General features: G+C 35.7%; 1 protein-coding gene across 5 annotated transcripts in view; it reads right to left on the bottom strand.

Moving 5' to 3' along the window:
• LOC136032143 (ras-GEF domain-containing family member 1B-like) overlaps nt 1-27,815 on the bottom strand; it is a 316,559-nt gene that overhangs the window by 195,429 nt on the left and 93,315 nt on the right. For 2 of the 5 annotated variants that reach the window (XM_065712317.1, XM_065712313.1), the window contains one exon: nt 14,289-14,339. In XM_065712317.1, coding sequence (XP_065568389.1) covers nt 14,289-14,339 — 51 coding nt within the window. Of the gene's footprint in view, nt 1-10,236; nt 10,394-14,288; nt 14,340-27,815 lie in introns of those variants that run through there. The other 3 variants (XM_065712316.1, XM_065712312.1, XM_065712314.1) reach the window with 3 other exon arrangements.

Below are 27,815 nucleotides of genomic sequence, written 5' to 3' on the forward strand. Positions count from 1 at the left end.
CTGAGAAAATTTGCGTTATTTTAGAAAATAGGGGGAAACACCCCCTAAAAGTCATACAATCTTAACGAAAATCACACCATCAGATTCAGCGTATCAGAGAACCTTATTGTAGAAGTTTCAAGTTCCTATCTACAAAAATGTGGAAATTCGCATATTTTGCCAGAAGACAAATCACGGATGCGTGTTTATTTGTTTTTTTGTTATAAAAAAGGCACCACCGGTTGAGTCGAATTCATATTGCCAAAAACTATAGTTATATGCATTGAACACTATTTTCAATCTAGTGAATTTCTGCTTTAGATGGTTCAAAAAAAGGGACAATACGCATTGCTTTCACTATCGCCGAATTTTCCTGAGTTTCTGCAAACTTTCCCGAAAGAAAATTGAGTTTCCGTAATCTCTCCAAAATTTAGCGTTCTTATGTACACGAATGTTAACAAGAAATAAAACCGTTAATTTTTAGGGGAAATTTTGGAGAAATGAATCTTCTTCCGGGAAAACATCAAAATCCGAAAGAAGTGTAAACAGTGATAACTAGTTTATATTTGAGAACTCCATATTGCTTAGAAATCAGAATAGACTTTTGCAGTAATTCTTTACAAAGAAAAAACGGATTTACAGTTATATACTGACAATTTATCTAAGATACCAATTAGTACCGTACCATCCCCTTTTCGAGATGTCAGTTTTTCAGTTTCCACTGCAATCTCGGTCAAATCTTACGCCAAACAATATCCATGGTTAATATATAAATTTCAAAATAATATCACCACTTTTTTTTACCTCAAACACTGTTCTGGTATGATATCACACTGCCGACGCACAGAAAGCTTAATAAAAACATGACCATTTTCAATTGCTGGTTTAATATGCAAATACACATCAGCAAATTTTCTTAGCCAGTTGAGCATAAATAACTGTCCTTCGGTGAGTAACCGTATCAAACTTTGCAAGAGTCATCGAGACATGAGATGCAAATATGACAGAGAAAGCCGAAAATAATGTTAAAATCAGTGAGCGTTATCTGAGGTTGGTGGCTTTCAATTAAAAATTTTCAGTGACCTAACTAAGTGTTAGGTCACCAATCGAAAATTCCGAAAACATTCAGAACAAGAACCATCCATGTTTCCAACTAAAGGTCTGAGATCCTGAGCATAAGTAATTGGAATTGGGAGGGTGTGTATATGAGATTGTTTCTAAAAGACACTTTTAGCTTTCTTAGACAAAATTGTTTCATTGAACTATTGATTTAAAGCATACTTATCTAAGGTTAAGTTCAAAAGAGGTTCCATTAAAGAAAAATCACATTTGTTTTCCAATCTCCACTTTTAATCGCCGTTCAACAACAATAAATTTAACGTAACCTCCCACGCTCACATCCCTTAGAGTATTAATTGAAAATGAATAAACGATGCGGATACCAATTTTGTTCAAAAATAACAATAAATAAATTCAAACAAATATTAGTTTTTGTGTTTCAGATATAGTTCTACTTTCTTTGTGAAGGAACGGACTGACCCAAACCATCGCTGTTACTGTAGACATATTCCATACTCAAGCACACATAATTATAGGGGAGAATCTCGACCTAGGTATTGATACCAGATATCAAACAGTTCGTGGTAACTTCGTATATGAAAAAGGTGGTTCCCTCCTCAACACCCCGCTCTTTACGCTAAAGGTATTTACTGTTTTAAAAAGTACAGTTGAAAAAAAAGAGTCTAACTTTAGCGTAAACAGCGGGGCGTTGAGGAGGAAACAGCCCCTTTCATATACGGAGTAATTTCTGTTCGTTTTAAGTTTTAATGTCGCTCCTTACTTTCAGTTAAAAACATTGTTTTTTTGTTTAAATACATGGATATAATGCGTTCAATATAAGGAAAAAATGACCAAAAATGGGATTTTTCAAGACCAAATGAAAATGCTGAAAAATGATTTTTTATCATTTTTCTATATATTATGGCAGGATAGTGTGGTTTAAGAAATTTCTTGAACTTGTTCAAACTGTAAATTCTTCATGTTAGTGGGTATAATTTTATAATTAATGATGATAGCAGGTATAAGTGGCATCAAGTCATAAGTAGCCCCACCAGAAACATCTGACAGGCGTGCAAAATACTTGAAACGAAATATAGGCCTACACATTATCAAACAGTTCGTGGTAACGAACTGTAGTAAGGAGCGACCCGGCTCAATAGTAACCAAAACTCTAAAAAATTGAATTTTGATATCAATAGCTACATCAAAAGAATCGAATTTTAATGCTGATTTTAAATATATAAGTTTCATCAAGTTTAGTCTTACCCATCAAAAGTTACGAGCCTGAGAAAATTTGCCTTATTTAAGAAAATAGGGAGAAACACCCCCTAAAAGTCGTAGGATCTTAACGAAAATGACACCATCAGATTCAGCGTATCAGAGAACCCTACTTTAGAAGTTTCAAGCTCCTATCTACAAAAATGTGGAATTTTGTATTTTTTGCCAGAAGAAAAATCACGGGTGCGTGTTTATTTGTTTGTTTTTTTTTTTTTTTTCCCCAGGGGTCATCGTATCGACCAGGTGGTCCTAGGATGTCGCAAGAGAGCTCATTCTAACGGAAATGAAAAGTTCTAGTGCCCTTTTTAAGTGACCAAAAAAATTGGAGGGCATCTAGGCCCCCTCCCACGCTCATTTTTTTCCCAAAGTCAACGGATCAAAATTTTGAGATATCCATTTTGTTCAGCATAGTCGAAAACCATAATAACTATGTCTTTGGGGATGACTTACTCCCCCACAATCCCTGGGGGAGGGGCTGCAAGTTACAAACTTTGACTAGTGTTTGCATATAGTAATGGTTATTGGGAAGTGTACAGACGTTTTCAGGGGGATTTTATTTTGTTTGGGGGTGGGGCTGAGGAGAGGGGGTTATGTTGGAGGATCTTTCCTTGGAGGAATCTGTCATGGGGGAAGAAAAATTCAATGAAAAGGGCGCAGGGTTCTCTAGCATTACTATAAGAAAACAATGAAAAATAAACATGAAAACGTTTTTTCAAATGAAAGGAAGAAGTAGCATTGAAACTTAAAACGAACAGAGATAATTACGCATATGAGGGGTTCTAAAAATACTTTAGCATAAAGAGCGAGGTATTTAGGAGGAGATAAATACCTTGCTCTTTGTGCTAAAGTATTTTTAGTAATTTCAACTATTTATTCTACGGCATTTCTGATTCAGGGGTCATTCTTATAGAATTGGGACAAAACTTACGATTTAGTGTAAAGAGCGAGGTATTAACGAGGGTACAAACCCCCTCGTATACATAATGAAAATATAAGGCTATGAAAGTTTGTTACGTGAATTAATTCTTAAGTTACGTATATTTTTTACTAATAAAAACGTTCGTTAAAAATTAAAAGTTCTAGTTGCCTTTTTAAGTAACCGAAAAATTGGAGGGCAACTAGGCCTCCTTCTCCACCCCTTATTTCTCAATATCGTCTGATCAAAACTAAGAGAAAGCCATTTAGCCAAAAAAGATTTTTAATAATTTATGTGCGGAGAGCCAAAACCAAACATGCATTAATTCAAAAACGTTCAGAAATTAAATAAAAAAAAATAATTTTTTTAGCTGAAAGTAAGGAGCGACGTTAAAACTTAAAACGAACAGAAATTAATCCGTATATGAAATGAGTTGTTCCCTCCGCGATCCCTCGCTCTTTACGCTAAAGTTTGACTCTTTGCCACAATTCTACTTTTTAAAACAATTAAAAGCTTTAGCGGAAAGAGCGAGGGATTGCGGAGGGGACAACTCATTCATATACGGATTAATTTCTGTTCGTTTTAAGTTTTAACGTCGCTCCTTACTTTCAGCTAAAAAAATTTTTTTTTTTTATTTAATTTTTTGTAGTGATGAGGTCGATAGTGCTTGCAGAGTCGAACCATAAGTCCTTGAAGACAAAACGGAATATTAGAAATGAGACTCTACCGGTAAATAAGAAGTTTTTTCGAACCTCCTTCTTTGAAGGAGATGCGTGACACTTCGTAAGATTAATTTAATGAACAATATTTAATTTTTCAAATTTATGACAAAAAAATCATTTATAAATTGTATGAAGTCACTCATTTGAATGGATTTAAAAAGATCGAAACTTAAACAGAAATAAACGGTATATTTGATCAACAAAACCAAATTGATTAGGCACTTGAAATAAAATGTATCAGTTGCCCTGTTGTTTCTGGGGGGGGGGCTTAAAATATTACATAAATTTATTGGATATCAGACTCATAAAAGTAAATACACGAAATGAAAATACATAAACGAAAACAAGAAGTTTTTCTTCACTCTTAACCGAATTCCCCCCTCGAATAGATTTCGCAGGAAACGGCCTAAAGCTATAGCCAAGCCCGTATTCAGAAAGGGGGTTCAGGGTTGAACCCCCCCCCCCCCCGAATTTTTGTCTGACTCATAAAACTTAACCATAATGCATATAAACAAACTTTTGACGTGCTTAAAAATTTGTACCGGTCCCCCGGACAAAAATCCTGGATACACCCTTGGCTATAGTAACAAATTTGCGGACAATACTTATTGTTTTTCATTTGGTACGAGCACAAGGTAATTCAACCATGTTGTCGGTACGGGGTTTCCTAGAAATATTTGAGGACCAAGAGCCTTTTTTTTACATGATAAATACATTTTTAAAACAAACCTAGAATTCATAAGAATTGGTTGTACTGTGGTTTTGACAAAAAGTAAATACTTAATAACTGTCGAAAAGCTCTTGAAGAAAGTTATCAGTGACAAGATATTCTTCTCTGTGTTGTTAATTGGTCACTAATAGATCAAATATGTTTAGTCTAAATAACTTCTTTTGTTTATGTTCATGTCAGCAAGCTATTAAGTGCATTACCATATCTCCAAGCGTCAATATGTCAATATAAACAAATCTGCATTTGATGAGCAATAATAAATACAGAGAACTTCGGAAATGAAAAGCAAAACAGCGTACTGGTTTCCTTTTAAATCAACATTCCACCGAAACCCATTGTGCCGTAAATTACTACTAGAATAGTTTTAGGCGTATGCTCGAAAAAAAAAAGGTTTTACAATTTGATAAAATAAAGCCAAAATTCTACATCATATTTTGTATAATTAAAGTTGCATATAGCTTCTCATTTAAGGCTTTATTCTTAGTTGTTTTTTTAACCCTCAAATTTTAGGAATAATTGACGTAACAGCATCGACAGATAAACGATTTCGTAGATTGGTAATCTGCATTAAGTCCAGATTGGTCTGGAGTGAAGCAGGATAAGGTTCTAGCGCCTATTCTGATTTTTATTGGATTAGTAGGTGCATTCGGGGGGATTTCGTTTTACTTAAAGTCAGACAGCTATTCTGCTGCGCTTCGAAGAATCATGGGCCTACTAGTCTAGACTTTGTTGGAAAACAAATTCAAGTTGGCAGTGTACAAGGAATTTATTAAGCAGTGTATTATCCTACTCCCACTGTTTTTCGTAAATAAACATATCTACCACGTTGTACATTTACTTAAGATGTTTCACGCCCACATTCTAATCGTACTGAAGTTAAGCAGGGTTGTGTTCTGGGTCGTATCCAGAGTTTTTTTTTTGGGGGGAAGGGGGTTACAAAAAACTTTGGAAAACGCATCAAAAATTTATATTCATTTTTGTTAGGTTTTTACGAGTAGGGACAGACATTTCGGAGGGGGGATAAAACCCCATAGATCCCCCAAGGATACGGCCTTGGTTGTATTCTATTTCCGTTTCTATGGATTATTTTCATATACTTTGTATTAAGGAACAAGGAAAGGCTATGCGAGAACTTGGAATTAAATAGGAAGGCAAACTCTCCTAGACATAGAATATGCAGATGGTATGATTGTCCAGATGAAATTTTAGCGAAAAGAATGAATTTTAGAGGGTTTTGACATGTGAGAACGCATGAATAGGTTTAAAAATGATGTTGAGACTAAGTCGCTTAGACTAGGAATAAACGAAGGTGAAGATTGTTGGGTAACGAGGAGATTGATCAAGTGGGTAGCTTCACTTACTTAGGTAAGATTGTAAGGAAAGGTAGTGAATGCAGTGAAGACGTTAAAAGTAGAATAGCCAAGGTACAGGTAGTTTTTTTCACAGTTGAAAAAAAGTTTGGAATAGTGGGAGGATAAGTCTGTCAACCAAAATTAGAATATTAGAAGCTACAATGTTCAAGCATGGTTCTGGAATGTTGGCACTTCGGAAGACGGAGGATGATTCGTTAGATGTTTTCTAGAGGGATTAGGTACGGGTAATCTTAGATGCTTGATTTACTGACCGTACATCTAGCAATAATCTGCATGAAAAATGTGGTTCGATACTACTTTCTAGGGCTATAATGAAAGAGGGGTTAACATGGTCAGACCACGTCTTACAGATTGTCAGAGATTTCACTTTTGGTCAGACGAAAAGCAGGTCGTCACTGACTGAATTGGGAAAAGGTCATCACGAAAATAAAAAAATTGAAATATCAGGGGAGGAGGAAAAGAGAGAAATTTCAGATAGGGACAGAAGAGAAGCGTGCGCAACAGTGCTGGCTTCAAGTGGCTTGGTGCTACAGTCAGTTGTTAGAAGAAGTAGTAGCATTTGATTTCATGTACCTTTACTAGGCCTATAGCTGTAGCCAAGCTTGGGTGAATGATACCGTTTAAAAAATTTTAGTCTGAAGCAAATGAAGTTCTGGATTTGGCCATGAGTAGTGCAAACAAAAATTCAATTTTTGTTGAAGTTTTAATACTTTGAGTCGGAGCAGCATTACCAAACAAACTTAATATTTCCAAACTAGAGATTTCCAAACAAAATAGCTCTTATTTTAATGCAAGTTTATTGACAAATTCTTAATTCTTTAGCAATGGCAATTCACCACCAAAAACAAACAAAATCCATTAATACTTTAATGAAAGTTTTTCGGAACAGAACGCGGATCGATTTATAGCCTTTCAAAGTGTTTTCTTAATAACAGATTGCTCAGTCTAGACATTAGGGACCAGCCTCCTAATAGAAAATATCTAATAAACGACCTGGAAAATATGGATGCTCTTGCTTCCGGCAACGTTCCAATATTATTTATTAATATTCCGTATTTTTACTACGAGACTGGAGTTTTAACACGGAAAAATGCGATAAGATACTATCGGTCGAAAGACAGCCAAGACAGCCATATACGCGAGAGAGAAAAAATTCCGTTTGGAACTGAAACAGGTAAAAACAAGCACACAAATCCGAAATTATGGTAACAATCGCTCAAGTCACGAGGTTTCTGTAGAGTCCCGAAGGTTAGTCCCAGGATCTAGGAAAATGCAGGGATATGCACAAAGACACACAAGAACAAACCTCTGGATTTGTTCCTGCTATGGCAAACTTAACCCAAACTATAAAGAATGTAAAGCGGCAGAACACATGCAAGATAAAATGAACCACACATTAAAATATTACCGACAAGCCAACCATTTTGAACTTAGGAGGAAAAGCTCTATTGATCAAGCTAATGCAAGGTTGCCTCCAAAAACTCTCCAGGCCGAACCTTTAAAATTGTTTATTACAAAATAAAAGTGTCATATTTTTCAAAATGATACACATCTTACGATTATTACATAAGTGTAGTCTTTTAAGGAGGACGAGTGTCATTTCCAGCCCCACCTCTTTGATCCCATGAAGTATCGGTATCGGTATCTTTTGTTTCTTCTATTGCCCTAAGCTCCAAGTCAGGTAAGAGTTCGCAACAAAAGAAAGTTAGAATTGTAACTGCATAAAACTTTCAGGAAGGGATCTACGTCCAAAATATAACTGGAAATGCAATTTCAGGTATATCCCTCCCGGTTTTTCGTGTTTGTTAGGCTGTTTTCGAAAGAAGGATTTTACTCATAAACCCATACAGATTGTTTCGCTATTTAATCTACAAAAATAACAGAAGTCTGAAAAAGAGGTAGATAAACAAGAAAAGAAAAGAGCTGAAGGAGAGAGAAAGAAAAACAACTCTGTGCAATATCTAGTGGTTTACAGGGGCAGATCTAGAGCAAAATCTTGGGTGGAGGGGGCCCAATGTGACAAGGGTGCCAGTGAGCAACATCTTGAGGGGCCAATGTGATAAAGGTGCCAATAATTGACCAAATTTACAAATTTATTCTAAAAAATGAGTGAAAAAGAAGAAACAGGGAAAGAGGGCGCCAGAAAAATATTGGGGGGGGGCAGGACCCCCTGGATGCACCAGTAGTTGTTTTATGTTAGTTAAATATGCTAAAACCGGATGTCGAGCCTCCTTTAATATACCAAATAACATTAATACTAGATATATCAGAATCCGAAAGTTTTTGTAATTTGATTTGTATTTGAATTATTATATTGTCTTAAAGCCTTTCTTTCTATGGACTTTTCTTCGTCACTTTTTTTCAAGTTTGACTCACGGTTGGCTTTCTCTTGAACTGTAGGCGTAGAGTCGTTTAATAGGATTTGAGCCAGGTAAAGCCAAATTTACTTTTTTTTAAAGCTAGAACCTTTTGTCATGGAGTTTTTCGAGTCTCATACATAGTGAATGAGCCTAAACTTGCTGTAGGGCACCAATTCGGACATCACTTAATGTCTGCATCAATTGCTGAATGTTTCCAAGGGTGAGTCCACTTTAAAAAATCACCCACGCCACGTGGAACGTGCCAAGCGTGGTGGAATTATGCGGCATACGTGGTGCCCATGGATGTATACCACGTGGCAGAAAGTGTGCCACCTCGATTACTTCATTTGCACTTCTCTTCACCATTCCAAGGAATCAAAAAGCTATTAATCAGAAGGCAATTTTCTAAATTTGTGAGGTTAGTTTTCTGGAGGTGTATACGGGGGCATCAATTCGCAAGAATGTGAATTAGCTCACATTTTCCCGCTTATGTTTCTTCCCGTTGTATTTTGCAATAGCAAACAGCGAACGCTGGCATTTTATATGAAGAAGAAACGATCGAGAGAATGGGTTTTTTTAAGGCTTAACGAAAAAACAAAAAAAAAATACACAAAGCGAATATTTCGAGAGGACAACCGCGTCTCTTCTTCAGCGCGAACAAAAAATATATTTATGGAAAATCGCAAAACGACAACGAAAAAACCAAAAGCAAACCCAGAAATTCAATGTGAACAAACAAAACCAATGAAAAAATAAAATTAAAAGATGAATAAAATTCAAAAATAACTAAAACTTGAGAATTAAAATCAAATAACTAACGATCATAAAACGAGACATTCACCAATATCCACGGTTTGCGCGAACTACCTCATTTTTAATCGTTTCTTCTTTATATTATGGCAGGCCAATGTGGTTTGAGAAATTAGCCTATCTTTGCTAACATTTTAAAACCAAACGCTGCTTAAGCGGCAAAGGGGAAAGTTGCGTTATTATGTATAGTGGGAAAATATATAGGCCTAGTGGGTTATATTTTGTGGCGAGAGGGAGTAGTTGATGCAATGAGCCGTTAGGAATGAGGGTAAATTTTTCGCAGTTCATATTATTGACTTACCAATAAAGTAAACATTCCACCCGATGCCTTTTTTATGTTCTTTGCGAATTTAATTAGGTTAAGTTAGGTCAAAAAGTGCTTAAAAAAATTTGAATTTGCGATAGAAGCGATTATTATATCCACAAAGAACATAAAAAATGCATCGAGTGGTAGGTTCACGTTATTTGTAAAGTCAATAATATGAACTACGAAAACTTTACCGGAATGAGATGAGTAAACAGTTATGATTGTTTTAAAGTATTTTTTAGGGCTTTCTTCAAATGTCCCCCTGTGCTTCATGTTCATTCAACACTCTTTCCAATTTCAAGAGTCTTTACCACGAATTTCTTCCCTAATGGGGCCAAATACAGCCCTAGACTATACAAAAAAATTTTACTGCTTCTGTATGTTCGTATAATGTCATTCTTCTTTGTTAAAACGGGTTTGCTGAAACATTGACTTGATCAATCCACTTTAGCCTAGGTGATTGGGCCTATAGTAGAATCATGACAAAATTATTAATTGAAACACTTTAAAATACGGATGGTAACGGAAGAAAACATGATAATCTGACTAATAGACAAGCTGCGTGAAAAGTTCTTAACCTAGATTTTACTCCATTTTTCTATAGACCTAAATATCTAGCCTACTTTTGCCTAATTCTTGACATCCCTTTCAATAGACCTAAATAAACACAAAATAATCAACTAAAAACAAAAATGAACTCACCTTTAGTATTCCATAGTGTCAAATCCAAAAGTTTTCAAGTTTTTCATGTTTATATCCATAAAATATCACTTAACAACACATTATCCCAGTGAAGTTGCTAGACGTTTCGGATCAACTGAATTGTTGGTGTGAGTCAAGTTTCCCGCCGGTCGCTCTTTTAAAACATCCCAAGGCAAGAGCTGCGTATACGTGCATCTACATTTTTACAACCAAAACGTGATTATTTGTTTATGTCTTTCATTCGTTGCGCTGCCTTTTTATGGAAATAACCACCCCACATTCCTTTTGCTTGAAAAGGGTGTAATTTAGATACATTTATTATGATTTAATTGAAAAAGCCATTTTCCCACGAAAAATAATTTATAAACAATGGCACTTGGGTAAAAGTCAATGAGAAATACGATGATAAAATGCGTGGACAATGGTAAATTATATGTTCTAGGGAGGGTGTATTGAAACTTGATAGTCTTTCTCAAGTAAAATTCGAATTAGTTTCTTTTTTTACATGTTTACAGACAAATGCCCTAATATAGACAACTACCTTCAGCGATTCTTAGCTACACCCAGTGGCAGAGCTTGTAGCTTCCTTGACCGAGGTGCGCACATAACTAATGTTTCTATTTTATTATTGACCATGTTCTAATTTGGTGCCACTAAGCGAATTAATACATACCATCTGTGCCAGATCCAAGATTTTTTTTTTTTAGGGGGCTAGTGGGGATAGGCTACCCCAAGTATATTTTTTCATGGAATTGAATAATGGTGTCAAGTAAGATCAGGGGCGTAATTTGCTATGGGACAGAGTGTAGGGACCCCTCCAAGACCTAGGTTTGCCCCCTCCCCCAGACTTCAGTTTACCCCTCAGCTGGAAATTACTTCCTTCCAAATCTTGTCAAAACTATGATAAACCTGCATAATTCAAGCATCAACAGAAACAGATCAGTTTTTAGTACATAATTATCTTTATGGTACTATAAAGTACATTTCTAGTACTAAATAGCCTAGTACTAGTGTTGGGCGATATTGAATATCGATATCGATATATCGCGCCAAATATCAATATCGAATATCAAAACGTAAATATCGATATCAAAATCGATATTATTTCGTTTTTTTTTGTATCTACCGGTGAACATTCAGCAGAAAAGATCCAACAGAGAAAATTGTTTCGAAAATGGTCGAGAAGAAGAATAATGTATCAATTGACTCATCTATGCTGATACAGAGCATGCACAGCTGCATACAGAAGTTGGCATAGCCTGTTCGCAAGCTGTGTTTAGTGAGGACTCCTAAAAGATGCTGAGAACCTCCGAAAGGCATAAGTACCTACTAGGCTTATAGGCCTTGTTCAGATCACGCTCGTCACGCTTGCCATATACTTCAATTCGTGTTTCAAGAAATTATATATTACCCCTGACGATCTTCTCCAAGTTGAGAGTAAAATAGCAAGAGACATGGAATTTGACCTTACTGGAATCTGCATGAACAGATGCAAGTGCCATGCCGCCTCATCGATTCAGACGCTACAGAATCAATCCAGTTCGTAGACATTACATGACGAAGTTTCAGTAGTCAATGCAGTGCAAGCTTTGTCAGCAATTGCATCTGTCACGACTTTCCAAATTTTCAGTAGGGAGTCTTTAGTCCCAAGAAAACTGATCCACTCAGGTCTTGTAATATAGGTCTCAGAGAAACCTATATAGATTCGCCATTCAAATAATGTTCATGTCTGCCACGAATGCCCTTTCTGAGAATGGATTCCAAGCCTGATCAGTTCATCACATGGTTCGCGGCAATGAACTGTAAGTAAGGAGCAGTTCGGCCAAATAACAACCGAAACTATAAAGCATGGAATTTTGATACCAATAGGTACACCGAGTGAATTGGCTTTTACGCCGACTTCAAATATATAATATTCATCAAGTCTTATGTACCATTCACAAGCCATTGAAGTCTGAGAAAATTTGTATAGCTTTTGAGAAAGTGCGAAAACACCCCTAAAAAGTAAAAGAATCCCAATAAAAATTGCACCATCACATTCAGCCTATAAGATAACCTTACTGTAAGGGTTTGTAGCTTCCATCTGGGGCAAATAAATCCCCCCCATGCCCCATTTTTCCCAAAGTCGTCCGATCACAATTTGAGACAGCCATGTTGATCAGCATAGTTGAAAAGTCAAGTAATCACACCTTTGGGGATGACACGGCCCTGCAAGTCCCGAGGAAAAAGATTTTAAGTTCTGAAATATGTCTAGTGTCTACATTTAGTATTTGTTTTTGGAAATTAAACAGACATTTTTTGGGAGGGTGAATTTTCTGAAAGGGGAATTTTCTGCAGCAGGGATTCTCCAAGAGGAGATTTTTCAATAAGGAGGGAAGTTTCCAGGATTAACTTTCAAAAGGAAACCATACAGAGAGAAATTTATCAGAATTAAGAGTTGTTTAATTAGAGTAAGGAGATTTTTAAGATGCAAAAAGAAATTTTTAAGTGAAGAGTGAGGTATTGAGGAGGAGCTATACCCCTCATGCACGGAACAATTTCTGTTATTTTGAGTTTTAATGTTGCTCCGTACTTTCAGCGGGAAAAAAATCATTTAATCGCTGAAAGGCAGACTCAAATCTCAGGGGAAACTATTAACATGCGCTTGATTTTGAATAGCCAGAAATAGCCAGTTTCTTATTTTTATTTATCCTGAGTCTAAGTAATTTCAAATCAGAGTTTTTGTCATATTCGTTCATATAATGGAAGTTTTTTTGTATTTATTCAAAATTTTGAGAACATTGCGCAAAATACTCTTTAATTACAATTCTTGTCATTTAACTTTTGCAAAACCTAAAGTTAATCTGAGCAGAAAACTGATCAGAAATATCAAAATCCACACATTGATTATCGAAAGTAAAAATATCGATATATCGTTTAATCGAATTATTGCCCAACACTACCTAGTGCCTTTGTTGTACTAAAGGGCTTATGTTTTAGTTTTTACTGTGAATTTAACTTGATTTGGGAAAATTGGCTCCAATTTTACCTCTCCCCAGTATTTTGACAAAATTAAATCACTGAGTAAGATTAGGGCCTGAACTGTCTGAATGCCTTACCTGGATTTTAGTCTCTTCTTTACAGATGGTAAAAATACCCGTTTTCGATTCCTTTTTCCAAATATGATTCAAAAGCTAGACAAAAAATATAATACAGCACATACGAGCCAAATAATCCCTTCCTGGAATGGCCCTGTTTATTAACCCCGTTTTTCCTCACCATCGTCACTTCCTATGCAACTTGTCTAACTAATTTATGTGGCCGAAGACAGATTTTACTTCTAAACATCTTCATTTTCAAAATTAAATATTGTTTATTATTTTACAATTACCAAAAATAGTGACGAAAGGGGGTGGAGGTCTGCTAGTATTCATGAACTTGTCTAGACTCAATTCATAGCAGCAGTAAGAGCAACCACTTATCGTAATAGTTGTTAGCTTTGATAATTTTATTGTGATAAAGAATTAAAGTTGTTTCAGCAACAAAATGTTGAAGATATCCAAGCACATCAAAATACACAAATAAAATCATTTGAAGTGCTGTAAAGCGTTTGAAAAGAAATACACACCGTAATAAATAAAAATTACAAGTAAACATAAAAGTATAGTGAAACTGTGTAATTTAAAATCAAAGAAATAATAAACTTTCGGCAGCAAATTGTTTCTCAACTGAAACAATATCATTAAGAGTCAAATTGAGTCGTTTTTTTTTGTAAACTTGTATTTTATAACGAATGTGAAATAAACTTTATTTATGTCTTCATCTGATAGAAAGGTTTTTGTGTTTGTCCCGCAAGACGATAAAAAGCCAAGTCAGAATAGCAAGACTCATTCCACCTTAACACGGAGAGAAGTGACAGACGATCTCCTGTAGCCACCGAAAAGCGATCAATGATTCACCCCACGGAGGGAGAAATTCCCTCGCGAACGGAAAGAACAGGGTGATGAGTAACGAGTTGGGTGAGGGAATTCGAATAATTTTTAAGATCAGAAAAGGTTAATGATTAGGCTTACCCTTGACTTCGGCGTCTGCTTCAGACCGATTGCCGGCTGGCTCCTGTTACTCTGAAAAAAGATAAACGAATATTCAGTATGCAACGTGTGACAAGATGAAGGGTGCAATAACATTAGGTACACTAGATGAAACACTAGGAATGGGTGCTTACCTTTTGTACCAAAGACCCTCGAGAAGTTTGCTCTCGTAGTTATGAGAGAAACCGGTTTTATCTTTTTGTATTTTGACACAATTAGCTTAGGCTCAGTGGAAAAACTAAGATGTAATTATATTTTAATTAAACATTTACTATTTAGAGTTTTTATTTTGATTAGGTTAGGCTATGCTAGGTTAGATATTTAATATAATGCGTTTTGGACGGCCTGCTCATAATTTTTTGTCATAGTTTCCATAATTTTGTTTCTAAAGTGTTAAATTTTCATCACATTTGGGTATATTTCATTATGATTAACTTGACTTCACTTCTCGAAGGTGTTTGGTCTAATACGTAAGTACCTAGAAATGTCTATAAAAACCCAAAATAAGTTAAGCAGGCCCCCAAGTGCATTTTTACAGGAGGGGAGGAGTAATTCGTCTAAACGACGGATTGCAGGGATCAGCAATGCGAAATACGGTTATTTGGAGGGGGTTTGGATATGGATGCCTCTCCTACGTACGTGTCAAGAGTTAAGTATAAGCCATACATCGTAGGCTACTGGTAAAAAAAAAGAAAAACTATAATGGCTAACTACGTCTTCTTATTTGAAGGTCAGCTTTAAGAGGTATCTACGGCAAGCAATGGGGTGGCAACCAGGATTCTATTTTAAGCTGACATGATCCTATTATGGAGATGGCTTTTACATGTTCATTATATATTAGAATTGCGCACTACGTTTATTATATTGTTGGAATTTGGAAGAATGCCAATGGAAAATTGGAAATTGGAAGAATGCCATTCTTCCGAATTTCCATTCGGAAGAATGGGGACTGTCCCTTTAATGCTACAAGGCAGAACCACTACCATAAAAAATAATACTCCCGGGGGGGGGGGGGGTTAAGCCTAACTTTAAAGCCACCTGTTTAGAAAATTCATTTTTATGTGGTAAAAAATAGTGCATATAAATGCAGCGTAAAAATAATGATGAAAACGGTACAAATGGTGGTTCAAATTGTTACATCTATAAAGATTCTGTGTTTCGTTTTTTCACGAATATAGTTACCAAAGGGCATTCCTTACCAAACAGATCTTTTGCTAACGTTCCTAGCAATGGAGAGTTGATACCAGAGGGGATAAGACGTACGAAAAATCCAGGTAGATTCCACTTTACCCCAGGATCAATAAAAACACATTTGTACAGCAGTTGAATTAAATGATATTTTTGGATATCTTGGTACGTCTTTATATGCATATGTACTGTATATTTTTTAGGGAGTTATTTAAGCTGGTAGATACTGATATCAAATGTACACTGATTGCAAATTAAATACAGAAGGTTTCCAACATTATTTATTTCTGTATAATCATACCCTTTGGATGTTTTCATTGGTTTTGAGCATATGGTAAAAAAAAACCTTCCAGGAATCTGGTGCTCCCATATTCTTTATTGTTAGAACCAGGGTCATATCCAGGATTTTTGTTCAGTGGGAGGTGTAAGAAAAAACTTCCCATGGACATATATTACATGTTCTTGACGCCTTTGCATGATTCGGACACAAATTTCGGGGGAAAGGGGGGGGGGTGTTTAAACCAGGTAGCACCCCCGTAAACATGTCCATGGTTAGACACCAAATTTTAAGTGATAAGAAGTCACATATTTGGAATATAAATGAAATTTTTAAGAGGGTTTATTCCAAAAATCAACAAGCATTTTAAAATAATCCTGTCCCGAAACTGGTTTTGATCACGGACAGATTTGAACTCTAGAAAAGCGAGCACTTCGATTAAAAACTAGACACCTATAAGAAGCTAATTAGTCGGATATTGTGCGCTTCCCTTGATACTTCTAATAATAATAAAATTTTAGCAATCATAAATCTAAATAAAAATCTAAGATTTTTATAAATCATAAATAAAATTTAAATGGACGAACTCAGCAGGTTGTTGTTGGTGAAGCTATGTCATCCTCAATTGATGTGTTAAGCGGAGTCCCCCAGGGTAGCTGCCTGGGTCCAATTTTATTTTGTTTATTTATTAATGATCTGCCTTCCTCTGTTCAGCATTCTACTGTCAAGATGTTCGCGGATGATGTAAAACTTTATCTACCAGTACGAGACCAAAACGATGTGCAACTTTTACAGGAGGATCTTGACTCTCTAACTTATTGGTGCGAATCTAATTCCATGTTCATAAACCCTTCTAAGTGTGTTGTTCTACACTATACTCGTAAACTCCCACCTGTGCATACTTACCAGCTATCTGGCATACGAATCCCTTCTAACGAAATAGTGCGTGACCTTGGCGTTTACTTTGATACCCAATTGAAATTTCATAAGCATGTTTCGGAAATTGTAAAGAATGCAAATTATCGTTTATCGTCTATAAGGAGAAGCTTTAGTGGGTTTAATCTTCGTAATTTCTTACTACTATACAAATCAATGGTCCGCCCTCTTCTTGAGTATAATACTTCTGTTTAGGTTTCCATTAAGTCTAACGGATGAGCATAGGATAGAAAAGGCTCAGAGAAGGGCCACTAGATTGGTCCCATACCTTCAGCGACTTCCCTATCCGCAGAGACTTTCTAGGCTTCAACTCCCGTCGTTGAAGTTTCGTAGACGTCGCAATGACCTTGTAAATGTGTTTCGTATAATTAAAGGAGTGGATGATGTTGATCCAAATTTATTTTTTAAATTTAGCCATTATCACTCTACTCGTCAACATGATTATAAATTATATCACCAAAAGCCACTGAAATAAAGCAATCAAAAATTTGAAGGTGGCTATGAAAATGTGGGTCTGTATTCAGAAATTAAATTAAAAAAAACAGATTTTTTAACTGAAAGTAAGGAGCGATATTAAAACTTAAAACGAACAGAAATTACTCCGTATATAAAAGGGACTGTTCCCTCCTAAATACCCCGCTCTTTACGCTAAAGTTTGACTCTTTCTCTGAACTCTACCTTTTAAAACAGTAAAAAATTTTAGCGTAAAGAGCGGGGCGTTGAGGAGGGAACAGCCCCTTTTGTATACGGAGTAATTTCTGTTCGTTTTAAGTTTTAATATCGCTCCTTACTTTCAGTTAAAAAAACCTGTTTTTTTATTTAATTTCTGAACGTTTTTAAATTAAGGCAGGTTTTGATTTTGGCTCTCCACACATGAATCATTAAAAAGAAATTTGCATATTAATTTATTTTTATGGCTAAATGGCTTTCTCATAGTTTTGATCGGACGATTTTGAGAAAAAAGAGCGGGGGAGTAGGCATAGTTACCCTCCAATTTTTTTGGTTATTTAAAAAAACAACTAGAACTTTCAATTTTTTACGAACGTTTTTATTAGTAAAAATATACGTAACTTATGAATTAGCTTATGTAACAAACTTCTGTATTCGTATGTTTTTATTACGTATATGAGGGGGCTCATCACCTCTTCAATACCTCGCTCTTTACACTAAAGCTTAAATTTTGTCCCAATTCCTTAAGAATGACCCCTGAATCACAAGCCGTAGAATAAATAGTTGAAATTAATAAAGTTACTTTTGCGTAAAGAGCGAGGTATTAGGAGGAGGTAAACCCCTCATATGCCTAATAATTTCTGTTCGATTTAAGTTTAAATGCTGCTCCTTACTTTCAGTAAGGGTTTTAACTGAAAGTAAGGAGCGATATTAAAACTTAAAACGAACAGAAATTACCCCGTATAAAAAAGGGGCTGTTCCCTCCTCAACAACCCCGCTCTTTACGCTAAAGTTTGACTCTTTCTCTCAACTCTACTTTTTAAAACAGTAAAAAACTTTAGCGTAAAGAGCGGGGCGTTGAGGAGGGAACAGCCCCTTTTATATACGGAGTAATTTCTGTTCGTTTTAAGTTTTAATATCGCTCCTTACTTTCAGTTAAAAAAACCTGTTTTTTTATTTAATTTCTGAACGTTTTTAAATTAAGGCAGGTTTTGATTTTGGCTCTCCACACATGAATCATTAAAACGAAATTTGCATATTAATTTATTTTTATGGCTAAATGGCTTTCTCATAGTTTTGATCGGACGATTTTGAGAAAAAAGAGCGGGGGAGTAGGCATAGTTACCCTCCAATTTTTTTGGTTATTTAAAAAAACAACTAGAACTTTCAATTTTTTACGAACGTTTTTATTAGTAAAAATATACGTAACTTATGAATTAGCTTATGTAACAAACTTCTGTATTCGTATGTTTTTATTACGTATATGAGGGGGCTCATCACCTCTTCAATACCTCGCTCTTTACACTAAAGCTTAAATTTTGTCCCAATTCCTTAAGAATGACCCCTGAATCACAAGCCGTAGAATAAATAGTTGAAATTAATAAAGTTACTTTTGCGTAAAGAGCGAGGTATTAGGAGGAGGTAAACCCCTCATATGCCTAATAATTTCTGTTCGATTTAAGTTTAAATGCTGCTCCTTACTTTCAGTTGAAAAAAAACTTTTTCATATTTTTTTCATTGTTCTTTAAAAAAATGCTAAAAAATCTTGCGTCCCCTTCACGGAAATTTTCTTCCCCCATGAAACATTCCTCCATGGAAAGATCCCCCTCATACTCCTTCCCCTCAACCCCTCTCCCAACCAAAAAAATCCCCCTGAAAGCGTCTGTACACTTCCCAATAACCATTACTATGTGTAAACACTGGTCAAAGTTTGTAACTTGCAGCCCCTCCCACGGGGACTGTGGAGGAGTAAGTCGTCCCAAAGACATAGTTATTAGGTTTTTCGACTCTGCTGAATAAAATGGCAATCTCAGAATTTTGATCCGGTGACTTTGGGAAAAAATGAGCGTGGGAGGGGGCCTAGGTGCCCTCCAATTTTTTTGGTCACTTAAAAAGGGCACTAGAACTTTTCATTTCGGTTATAATGAGCCCTCACACGACATTCTAGGACCAATGGGTCGATATGATCACCCCTGGGGGAAAAAACAAAAAAAGAAAAAAAAAACAAACAAATAAACATGCATCTGTGATCTGTCTTGTGGCAAACAATGCAAAATTCCACGTTTTTGTAGATAGATGCTTGAAACTTCTACTGTAGGTTTCTCTGATACGCTGAATCTGATGGTATGATTTTCGTTAAGATTCAATGACTTTTAAGGGGTGTTTCCCCCTTATTTTCTAAAATAAGGCAAATTTTCTCAGGCTCTTAACTTTTGACGGGTAAGTCTAAACTTAACGAAACTTATTTATTTAAAATTAGCAACAAAATGCGATTCTTATGATGTAACTATTGTTATAAAAATTCCGTTTTTTAGAGTTTCGGTTACTATTGAGCCGGGTCGATCCTTACTACAGTTCGCTACCACGAATTGTTTGAAAATGGTAGAATGCAGGGGTGGAAAAAGAAATAATGCAGGGGATTAAACTGATAATACCTTATTGGTACTTTTGCCCCTCCTTTACTGAAATTAGTGACACTTTCAACCTTCTGGGCAGGGCATAGGTGCCCCCAAACTACACCTGGAATTTCCACTGGTAGAACGGCCCCTATAATAGCTCGTGAATAACATATTCGCTCGAGAATCAATTTTGTATGGTAAAAATTGAAAGATTGTGTAACAAAGTTAATTCTATCGATAAAATAAGAAGAGACCAGTAAACTTTCATTCAGAGATAAGATTTTTTTTAAAGACTTGTACATAATTGTATTGTTACCTGATAATTTCTGTAGATAACGTTCATTGCCACTTCTTTTTTACGCATTTTGCCTTAAAAAAAAAAAAAAAAAAAAAAAAAAAAAAAAAAAAAAAAAAAAAAAAAATCTATACTATTGAATAGTCAAACATCCACCTTGTATCGTTCAATGCTATCTCCTTTTAATTGCTACAAGTGATAAATGTGATAAACAAGTGATAAACCTGAATGAATTTGTATACTCCATAAACATTTAATAAAAGATAAGAATTTTTAGAACTTGCACAAAATGCACGACAATTCATGTAGATAACACTCATTGAGTCTTAGTTTTACGCATTTTCTTTTTTAAGAGAAGAGAAAAAAACAACAAAATAAGAACTATAAGATTGAATAGTCACTGTTATTTCATTTCTAAGCGAATGGATCAGTTGGGTTCACATCTAGCATGTGTGATGAGTGTTGCCAGATTTTTTGTTCAAAGTTGCACCACCGTAGCAGTGAAAATGCACCGAAAGCTCCATTTTTCTTGCGAAAATCAGCCAAACGAACGGTTTTTCCTCAAAAAAAAAAATTCGCTGATACGCGCAAACACCTGAAAAATGCGTTAAAATGACGCAAATGTACCCGTCTGGCCACTCTATGTGTGACCTTTTTGGTAGGATAAGGTCAGCTTGGGGTCAGGGAAAGTCCTACTAAAGGAGAGAAAAATTTAAGAATTTTTGGTCTTGAATTTCAAATACTTTTGTGGTGTTGTAGTTACAGCGTATGCTTTGCATGGTAGGTTTCAGGTTCAGTTTCGGAGTTAGCCGCTTTTTTGATTATGTTGACATCTTGTTTTCAAGACAGGAAACGGCGAGAAACGGCAGAAGGTTAGAAATGGATAAGGGTGAGCCATCTTTTTTTGGGGGGAGGGGGTAATTAACAGAATAGGAACATAACTGTAAAAAATATTCGAGATGTGAAGCATCTTTACCCCTTAGCTTGCATTCCAACCCGTATATCAAGTCACTCTGTTACTCTGATTGATACTGTTTTCGTTTATTCTGCTTATTTGAATCATAGTTATACAGATGTGGTTGTATACCCCAGTTCAGACCATCTCCCAGTTGTGACTCAGTTAACTTGTCTTAAAAAGTTAATACTAGGTCAAAGAAAATAATGGTATGTGTGCTTTAAAAAGAAAAACCTGAATGAATTTGTCGAGGAACTGAGGTATCTCAGCTGGGACACTACGTTTGAAATAACTGATGATTCTTCCCTTGCTTACAACAAATCCATGTCTATTTTACAGCCAATTTATGATAACACGTGTCCTTTGCGAGCTGTCAGTCCGAAGAAGAAGGAGCCACGAGAGCTATGGATAACTGACCAAAACATAAGTGAGAGAAAAAAAAAAGAAATCTGCAACACGAACAAGCTCTAAATACTAAGGATCCGACTGATTTCGAGGAGTTAAGAATGACAAGAAACAGAGCAAACTTTCTGCGAAGCCATGCTAAAAAGAGGTATTTTAGTGAAAAGTTCAGTGAGCAAAAGGGTGATACTAAGACAACGTGACAAGTTATTGATGAATTTATGGGAAGAAAAAATTGCAGCCATTCTCCTTGTATTGATATTAATGGCACATGAGTAAGTGACAAAGTTATTGTCGCCAATCATTTCGGTAATTTTTATTCAAAAATAGGATCTTCAATTCACGAGGGTGCTAGTAATGATTAAAAAAAGATTTTCTTCAGATGAAGTTGTGGATGATTGAGGGGAAAGATTGGAGTTTCGGCTTGAAAAATGTGCAAGTGATGAGGTAATAAAATTTTTTAAGAATATTGATTCAAATTCTGCTGGGATTGATGATGTAAATCTAAGGACATTTAAAGCCACTATGATGCTTCAACTTCCTTTCTTGCTTCACATTGTTAACCTATCCCTGACAACAGGCACCTTCCCGGATGCCTTGAAACAGCCTAAAATAATATTTTGGTTCAAAGGAGGTTTGAAGTCAGATACGGGTAACTGGAGACCAATCTCAATATTGCCTTTGTTCTCCAAGATATTTGATAAAGTAGTCCATCAACACCTTTATGGTCGAAGCATGGCCTATTTCGGACGCTTTCGGAGAGGCCACTCTACTAGTCATGCCGCTATTCACCTTGTTGATTTCGTAAATAATTGCCTAGAAAGGGGTGAAACTCCCCTAACAGTATTCTTTGATTTAAAAAAGCTCTTGTTACAATTGATTTTATTATTTTTTGCGAAGACTGGAATGTATAGGCATAAATGGATCATGCTTAAAATGGTTTGAAATTATTTGAATAGTAGATTTGCTAATATTATAATTGATGATGTCGCTTCTGCCCCATTTCCTGTGGCTTGTGGGGTCCCACAAGGCTCGGTGCTTGGTCCTCTGCTGCATTTGGTATATATTGATACGATAAGGTCTTATCTGCCGGGTTCTTGTCTCATATCGTTTCCTAATGACACTGCAATAACATTTTCTAGTCGGTATTTACATAGTTTGATTTTGAAGGCTAAGCACGTTTTAGAAAGTTTTTATATTTTTACTAATGTAAGCTTACTCTCTGTTAATATTGTGAAAACTAGTTTTATTTTATATTCAAGAGTAGGTGAGATCCAGGACAATGGAAAAAATTTGCTTGCAAAGGAGCCGGTGAAACAAATGTACGAAACACGATACCTTGGTTTCTGCCTAGATTACAATCTTTCATGGAAACGACATAGTGATGCTGCTGCAACGGAAGTCGCACAAGGAGTTGGAGCAATTCAATATTTTAGGAATTTTTTCACCACCACGAATTTTATTACTTTTATATAATGCTTTAGCCAACCCAAATATTCTATATGGATGCGTGTTGTGGTTAAGCAACTTTTATTCAAATTTTAAACGAGCACAATTCTTCAAAACATAGCTATACGACTGATTGGTGGATATTTGGAAAAAGACAATGACACTGAGGCATGTTATGATAAACTTTAAGTGCTTACCTAACCTAACCTGAATAAATTGAATTGAATTGAATTGATGTCGGGCAACTTCGTCACTACCAACTTTTACCAAGCAGAAATATTTTCGTATCAATATTGGAATTGTATCAGTCCTGAGGTATTTCATGGTTTTTACAGAGAAAATAAATCCCTTCATAGTTATAGTACCCATAATACTGATAATCTAGTCACTGAATACAGAAATGGCACTAGAGCAGGTTTTTCTGTGAGATATCTAGGTCATGAGGTTTGGAATTCTCTTCCAGAGAGCATTTGGGAGGAGGAGCACCTTGGTTTATTTAAGAGAAAAAAAAATCCTTTTGGCTCTTGTTCATAGATGATTTTTGTTTTGTTTTTTCCTTTTTTTCTTTTTTATGATTAAAGATTGGCCATAATTTGTTTATTTATTTATTATCATATTCCCCTTTTTTATTTTGTTAAGAGTTTCGTTTACTATATATGTGGTCGCCAGCATCAAGTGCTTTTATGTCTTTCTTTGGGTAGCCACTTGGATTAATGTTATGTGTTATATCATTTTGTAATAAAATGAATCAAATCGAATTCAGTGTAACCCCTTCCGGAAATATATACCCCCTACCGTGATTTACACATGAAAAACTTTTGCTGGGGGATATGAACTGCCCGACATCATTAATGCTGAATCTGGCCGAAAAGCCGAGTGTGTGCGATATCTACCTTCGCCGGGGGATATAACTGCAGCATTAGTGGTGAATCTGGCTGAAAAGCCGAGTGTCTACGATGCCTTCGCCTACCCAAAAACTTGTTTACGCGATACTACTGTCATCTGCAGCAGCTCATTGCTGACAATTTTAGTAAAAGCCAAGCACCAGCACTTGTATTTACGATTGTTTAATGTGTGTTTATTGTTTAAAATGTATTATTTTTAAATTCAGCAAGTAGCGCGTTTGTTAAATAGTTACTTTCCTTCATTACCACTTGAATAGCCTCTACTTCACTAGCACCCCCTCTCCCTCCCCCAATAAAATACTATAGCTATGCCCCTGTTTTAGGGGGCTACCTATTTAATGAAATCTAAAAATTTAATTTAAAATTTTCTAAAAACTTAATATAAGAAAGTTATCTAATCGAAAATAATTAACTTGGGGTTAGGGCAAAGTAATAGATCAGGGACTTGTCACTGTCTTTGAAATGAGTTGTTTAATGAAATAAAACGTTCAGGAAGGAATATATAACAAAATCTTGGTGCACACAACATTCGCAAAAAAAAGAAAACCCCAAAAGCTTGATGGCCTGATGATCTTCCGTTTAATACTAGAGCCCGTTTCCGATGCTTGTTGTCGTCAGCCCCTTTAGCACCTAACAAAGCTCTCAAATCTAGCCTGTTTAAAAGCTTCGAATAAGTGAACTTGAAACCCAAAACTTTAACCTTCTTAAAACCAAAAGGAGCTCTGTAATTATAGTGTATATCTGTCTAGGCTCTTAGTTACGAGATTCTACATATTAATTTCCAAAATACGATCTTAACCTTCTATGTTCAAAAGTTAACTATGATTTGACCTCAAGATAACATTGCAATGCTTATTCAGGTATTTTGTCAGGCACAATCTTGCGGTAAATCTATATGGTATTTTTCTTTAATTAGCAATGGTAATTGTAGGGCACATCATTGGAAAAATAAGCAGCATGTGGTGGCACACGTTGCCGCTTATTTACAGGGTGAGAAAAACGTGATGCTAACACCGATTTACTGTTGCTTCCTGTAATTAAAACTGGAATTTCCTTTCAATTAATGTGGTTTATGCGTATAGGATTGCAATATAAGGTTCTTCTCAAAGGGCGAAAGAATTGTATTTTGCAATTTTTGAGATATCCTACTATAATAATAATTTATTTGAACACTATACATACAAAAATGCAATTAGAGGAGTATGGAAAAGAAATATACGTAATAAAAAAACTTATCGTCACAAACAATAAAAATACACTAACAATGACCCCCCAAACGATTAGTACACCCCAACGGAAAATCTACGACTGACTCCGATCGCTGTCTGAATCTGCCTTCTAAAACATCCATCTTATCACATATCTCAAAACTCCGTAACGTTTGGAGATTTGACTGTGGCGAGACCAAATATGAACACGAAGAAAATACTTTCAAAATTTGAAAAAGACAGACTGAATTCGTTGACGTTTTGAAGAGGTAAAAAACTTCCATAATGGCACCAGAAAAAAATCATGGGGAGCAAAAAACGAGTTATAAGCCAACTAAGGTTGTTTTTTTTTTTTTTTTTTTTTTTTTTTTTTTTTTTTTTTTTTTGTCAGATTGACCTCTAACTCTAGAGAAACTTTCATAGGACTTTCTCAACTTCTCTCTCAGCATATTTATTGTTAGTGACCTTGTTGCTCGAATCGAGGTCAAGAATGCAAGCCCAAGGTAATTGGTAAAAACAGTGCAAGGTAAATGCACTGGCAAAAACTGGCACAATATTTTTTTCAAAAAGGGTCTCTTTTAATCCTTTTTACTGTTAAAATAAAACCTTGTAGGAAGTGATGTTAAATTTTCAGATTTTTTAGACAAATTTGAGAGACAAGTTTATTCTACAAAAGTTCTTTATTACGAGGTCTTAGGAACCAAACTTCAGGAAACAAGAAAGTAAAGAAGAAATGGAGCACTTTCCCATAATAGAGAAATGCCTGAAGATAGTTGGATTCTCAAGAAAAAAGGTGAAATAAATTAATTCAACCTCTCAATGTAGAAGCTACCGGGCTTGGAGTACTTTCAATCAGTTCAGAACAAAAGGAGTTATCAGCCTTGGGATATTTTCAATGATTGTGAAGCACATCGTAGGATTCCCGACCCAGACCAAAAGACTTTGCAAGATTTTTGAATGTGTTTAATGATTGAAAAGGGGAATGTTCTTTATTTCCAGTCGGCTTGGAACTTACAGGGCAAGGACCCTGGGCCAAGGAGGCTTCAACGCACAACGTGTTTTTTTAAGAGAGCTAGGCGCACGAAATACGTTGTTCATATGCGATCTGCTCAAAGCTTATGGAACATGCGCCTTAGGTCAGTGGAATTTCTTAGGCCATAAACAAATTTGTTGGCAGAATGGGTTCAAATCCTTTAAGCGGGGTAAAAATCTTGAAATTGGTTCACTTTCATATATAAAATCTAGCCGTCGGGCTACCATGATTTGGGGTGTCATTCAACAGACTGCTGAAACAAACATAAACTAATTCGGGCTTGACAGTAGTACCTCTCTCGATTCTGCAGTTACAGGAGTTCAAAGTTTTTGGAACACGAGCTTCTTTGGAACACTCTATGCATCCCAACTGTTTAACGGATATCTATGGAGCTTTGATGATGCGATCCTGACTCAGTTCAAAATTAGCTAATAGACTAAAACAAAAAGAAATCAAACTTAATAACCCAGTCAAAATTAAATCTGGAAGGATCACCCAAATACGAGAGGGGCCACGAATCGTCACTTCCTCCAAATAGCTAGAGTTCGATTTATGCTTTACTGAAAACAATGTGTATTCTGAGCAGTGCGTTTTTCGTTTGTCTTGTTCGATAACAATATTTACGTATAACTGTCCAAGATTCGAAGGGAGGGTTTTTAGACTTTGATCTTATAATTAACAATGATACCAATTGAAAGTTCTATCTAAACCAATAATAGATGAGTTCTGAATCTACAAAAAGCTTCAAACGTTTGCTCCCATGTTTTAAAGGGGGGATGTGCCCACTGGAATTTTCCCCTTCCCCTCTCACCTCTATTTTGAAAGTTACATTTTATAGTATTGCTATTGAAAAATGAACCTTTTATACCATTGCTTTCCATTCCTTCCCGATAAACATATGAATATATTTACGTTTTTTTGCTATTTCTTGTATAATTGTCTGCTGTATCTAAACTGGAGATTGGGAAAGAATTCCAAAGACAGAGACTTTATCAAGCTCTTGAGTACATCAATCACAGCAACAAAAATCCCAATACCATTCAAGTTTACAAAAAGAAAACAGCAACTGTTTTCGAATGTTTCATTGGCTTTCGATTTAGCTTTCCTATTTATAAAAGGAGTGTCTTTAGTTAATACCTCTCCCTTTGATTGCTTTTCCCTCCAAAGTATACAAATTAATACCAGAATAAAACCTCAAACTACCAAGGACATCATAATCAAGGCCGTATCCAGGAGGATGGATTAGGGAGTTTGACCTCCCCCTTCCCCCAAAATGTGTGTCCGGCTCCTAAGATCGTAACAAAAAGGCATATAAACAAATTTTGATACGTTTCCAAAAAAATTATAGCCCCTCCCCCCCGAAAAAAATCCTGCATATGGCCCTGATGGGAACAAAAACATTTTACTCCATGGACTGCTCGTCAAAGAGAATTACCCAAAAAGCCACTAAACCAGTTCAAAGAATCAGATTCCAGTTTCACTGTCCATGATAATTTAAAAGTGTCAATCGGTCATTTTTGAAGTTATCTGTTTATAAGTAACCTGTGAGATGATTTTCTATGCAGTTAAGGTCATGTTCTTTAAAATGAAGAAAATATTAAATTTATAGCATACTAGTAAAATAAAACTAGGTTGATTGATTAAAATACAATGATATATACAACACAGAGATACTGCAAGGTATAATTTTTCTTTAATGTTGCAATAGGAAAAAAATTAAAATGTACTTTGTTTTCATTAAATTGCAAATGAAGCTTCAGCCTATTTCGGTGCTAAAGTCCACAGTGACCTAA

Source organism: Artemia franciscana, chromosome 10, assembly GCF_032884065.1.
Source record: "Artemia franciscana chromosome 10, ASM3288406v1, whole genome shotgun sequence".
NCBI classification, from domain to species: Eukaryota; Metazoa; Arthropoda; class Branchiopoda; order Anostraca; family Artemiidae; genus Artemia; species Artemia franciscana.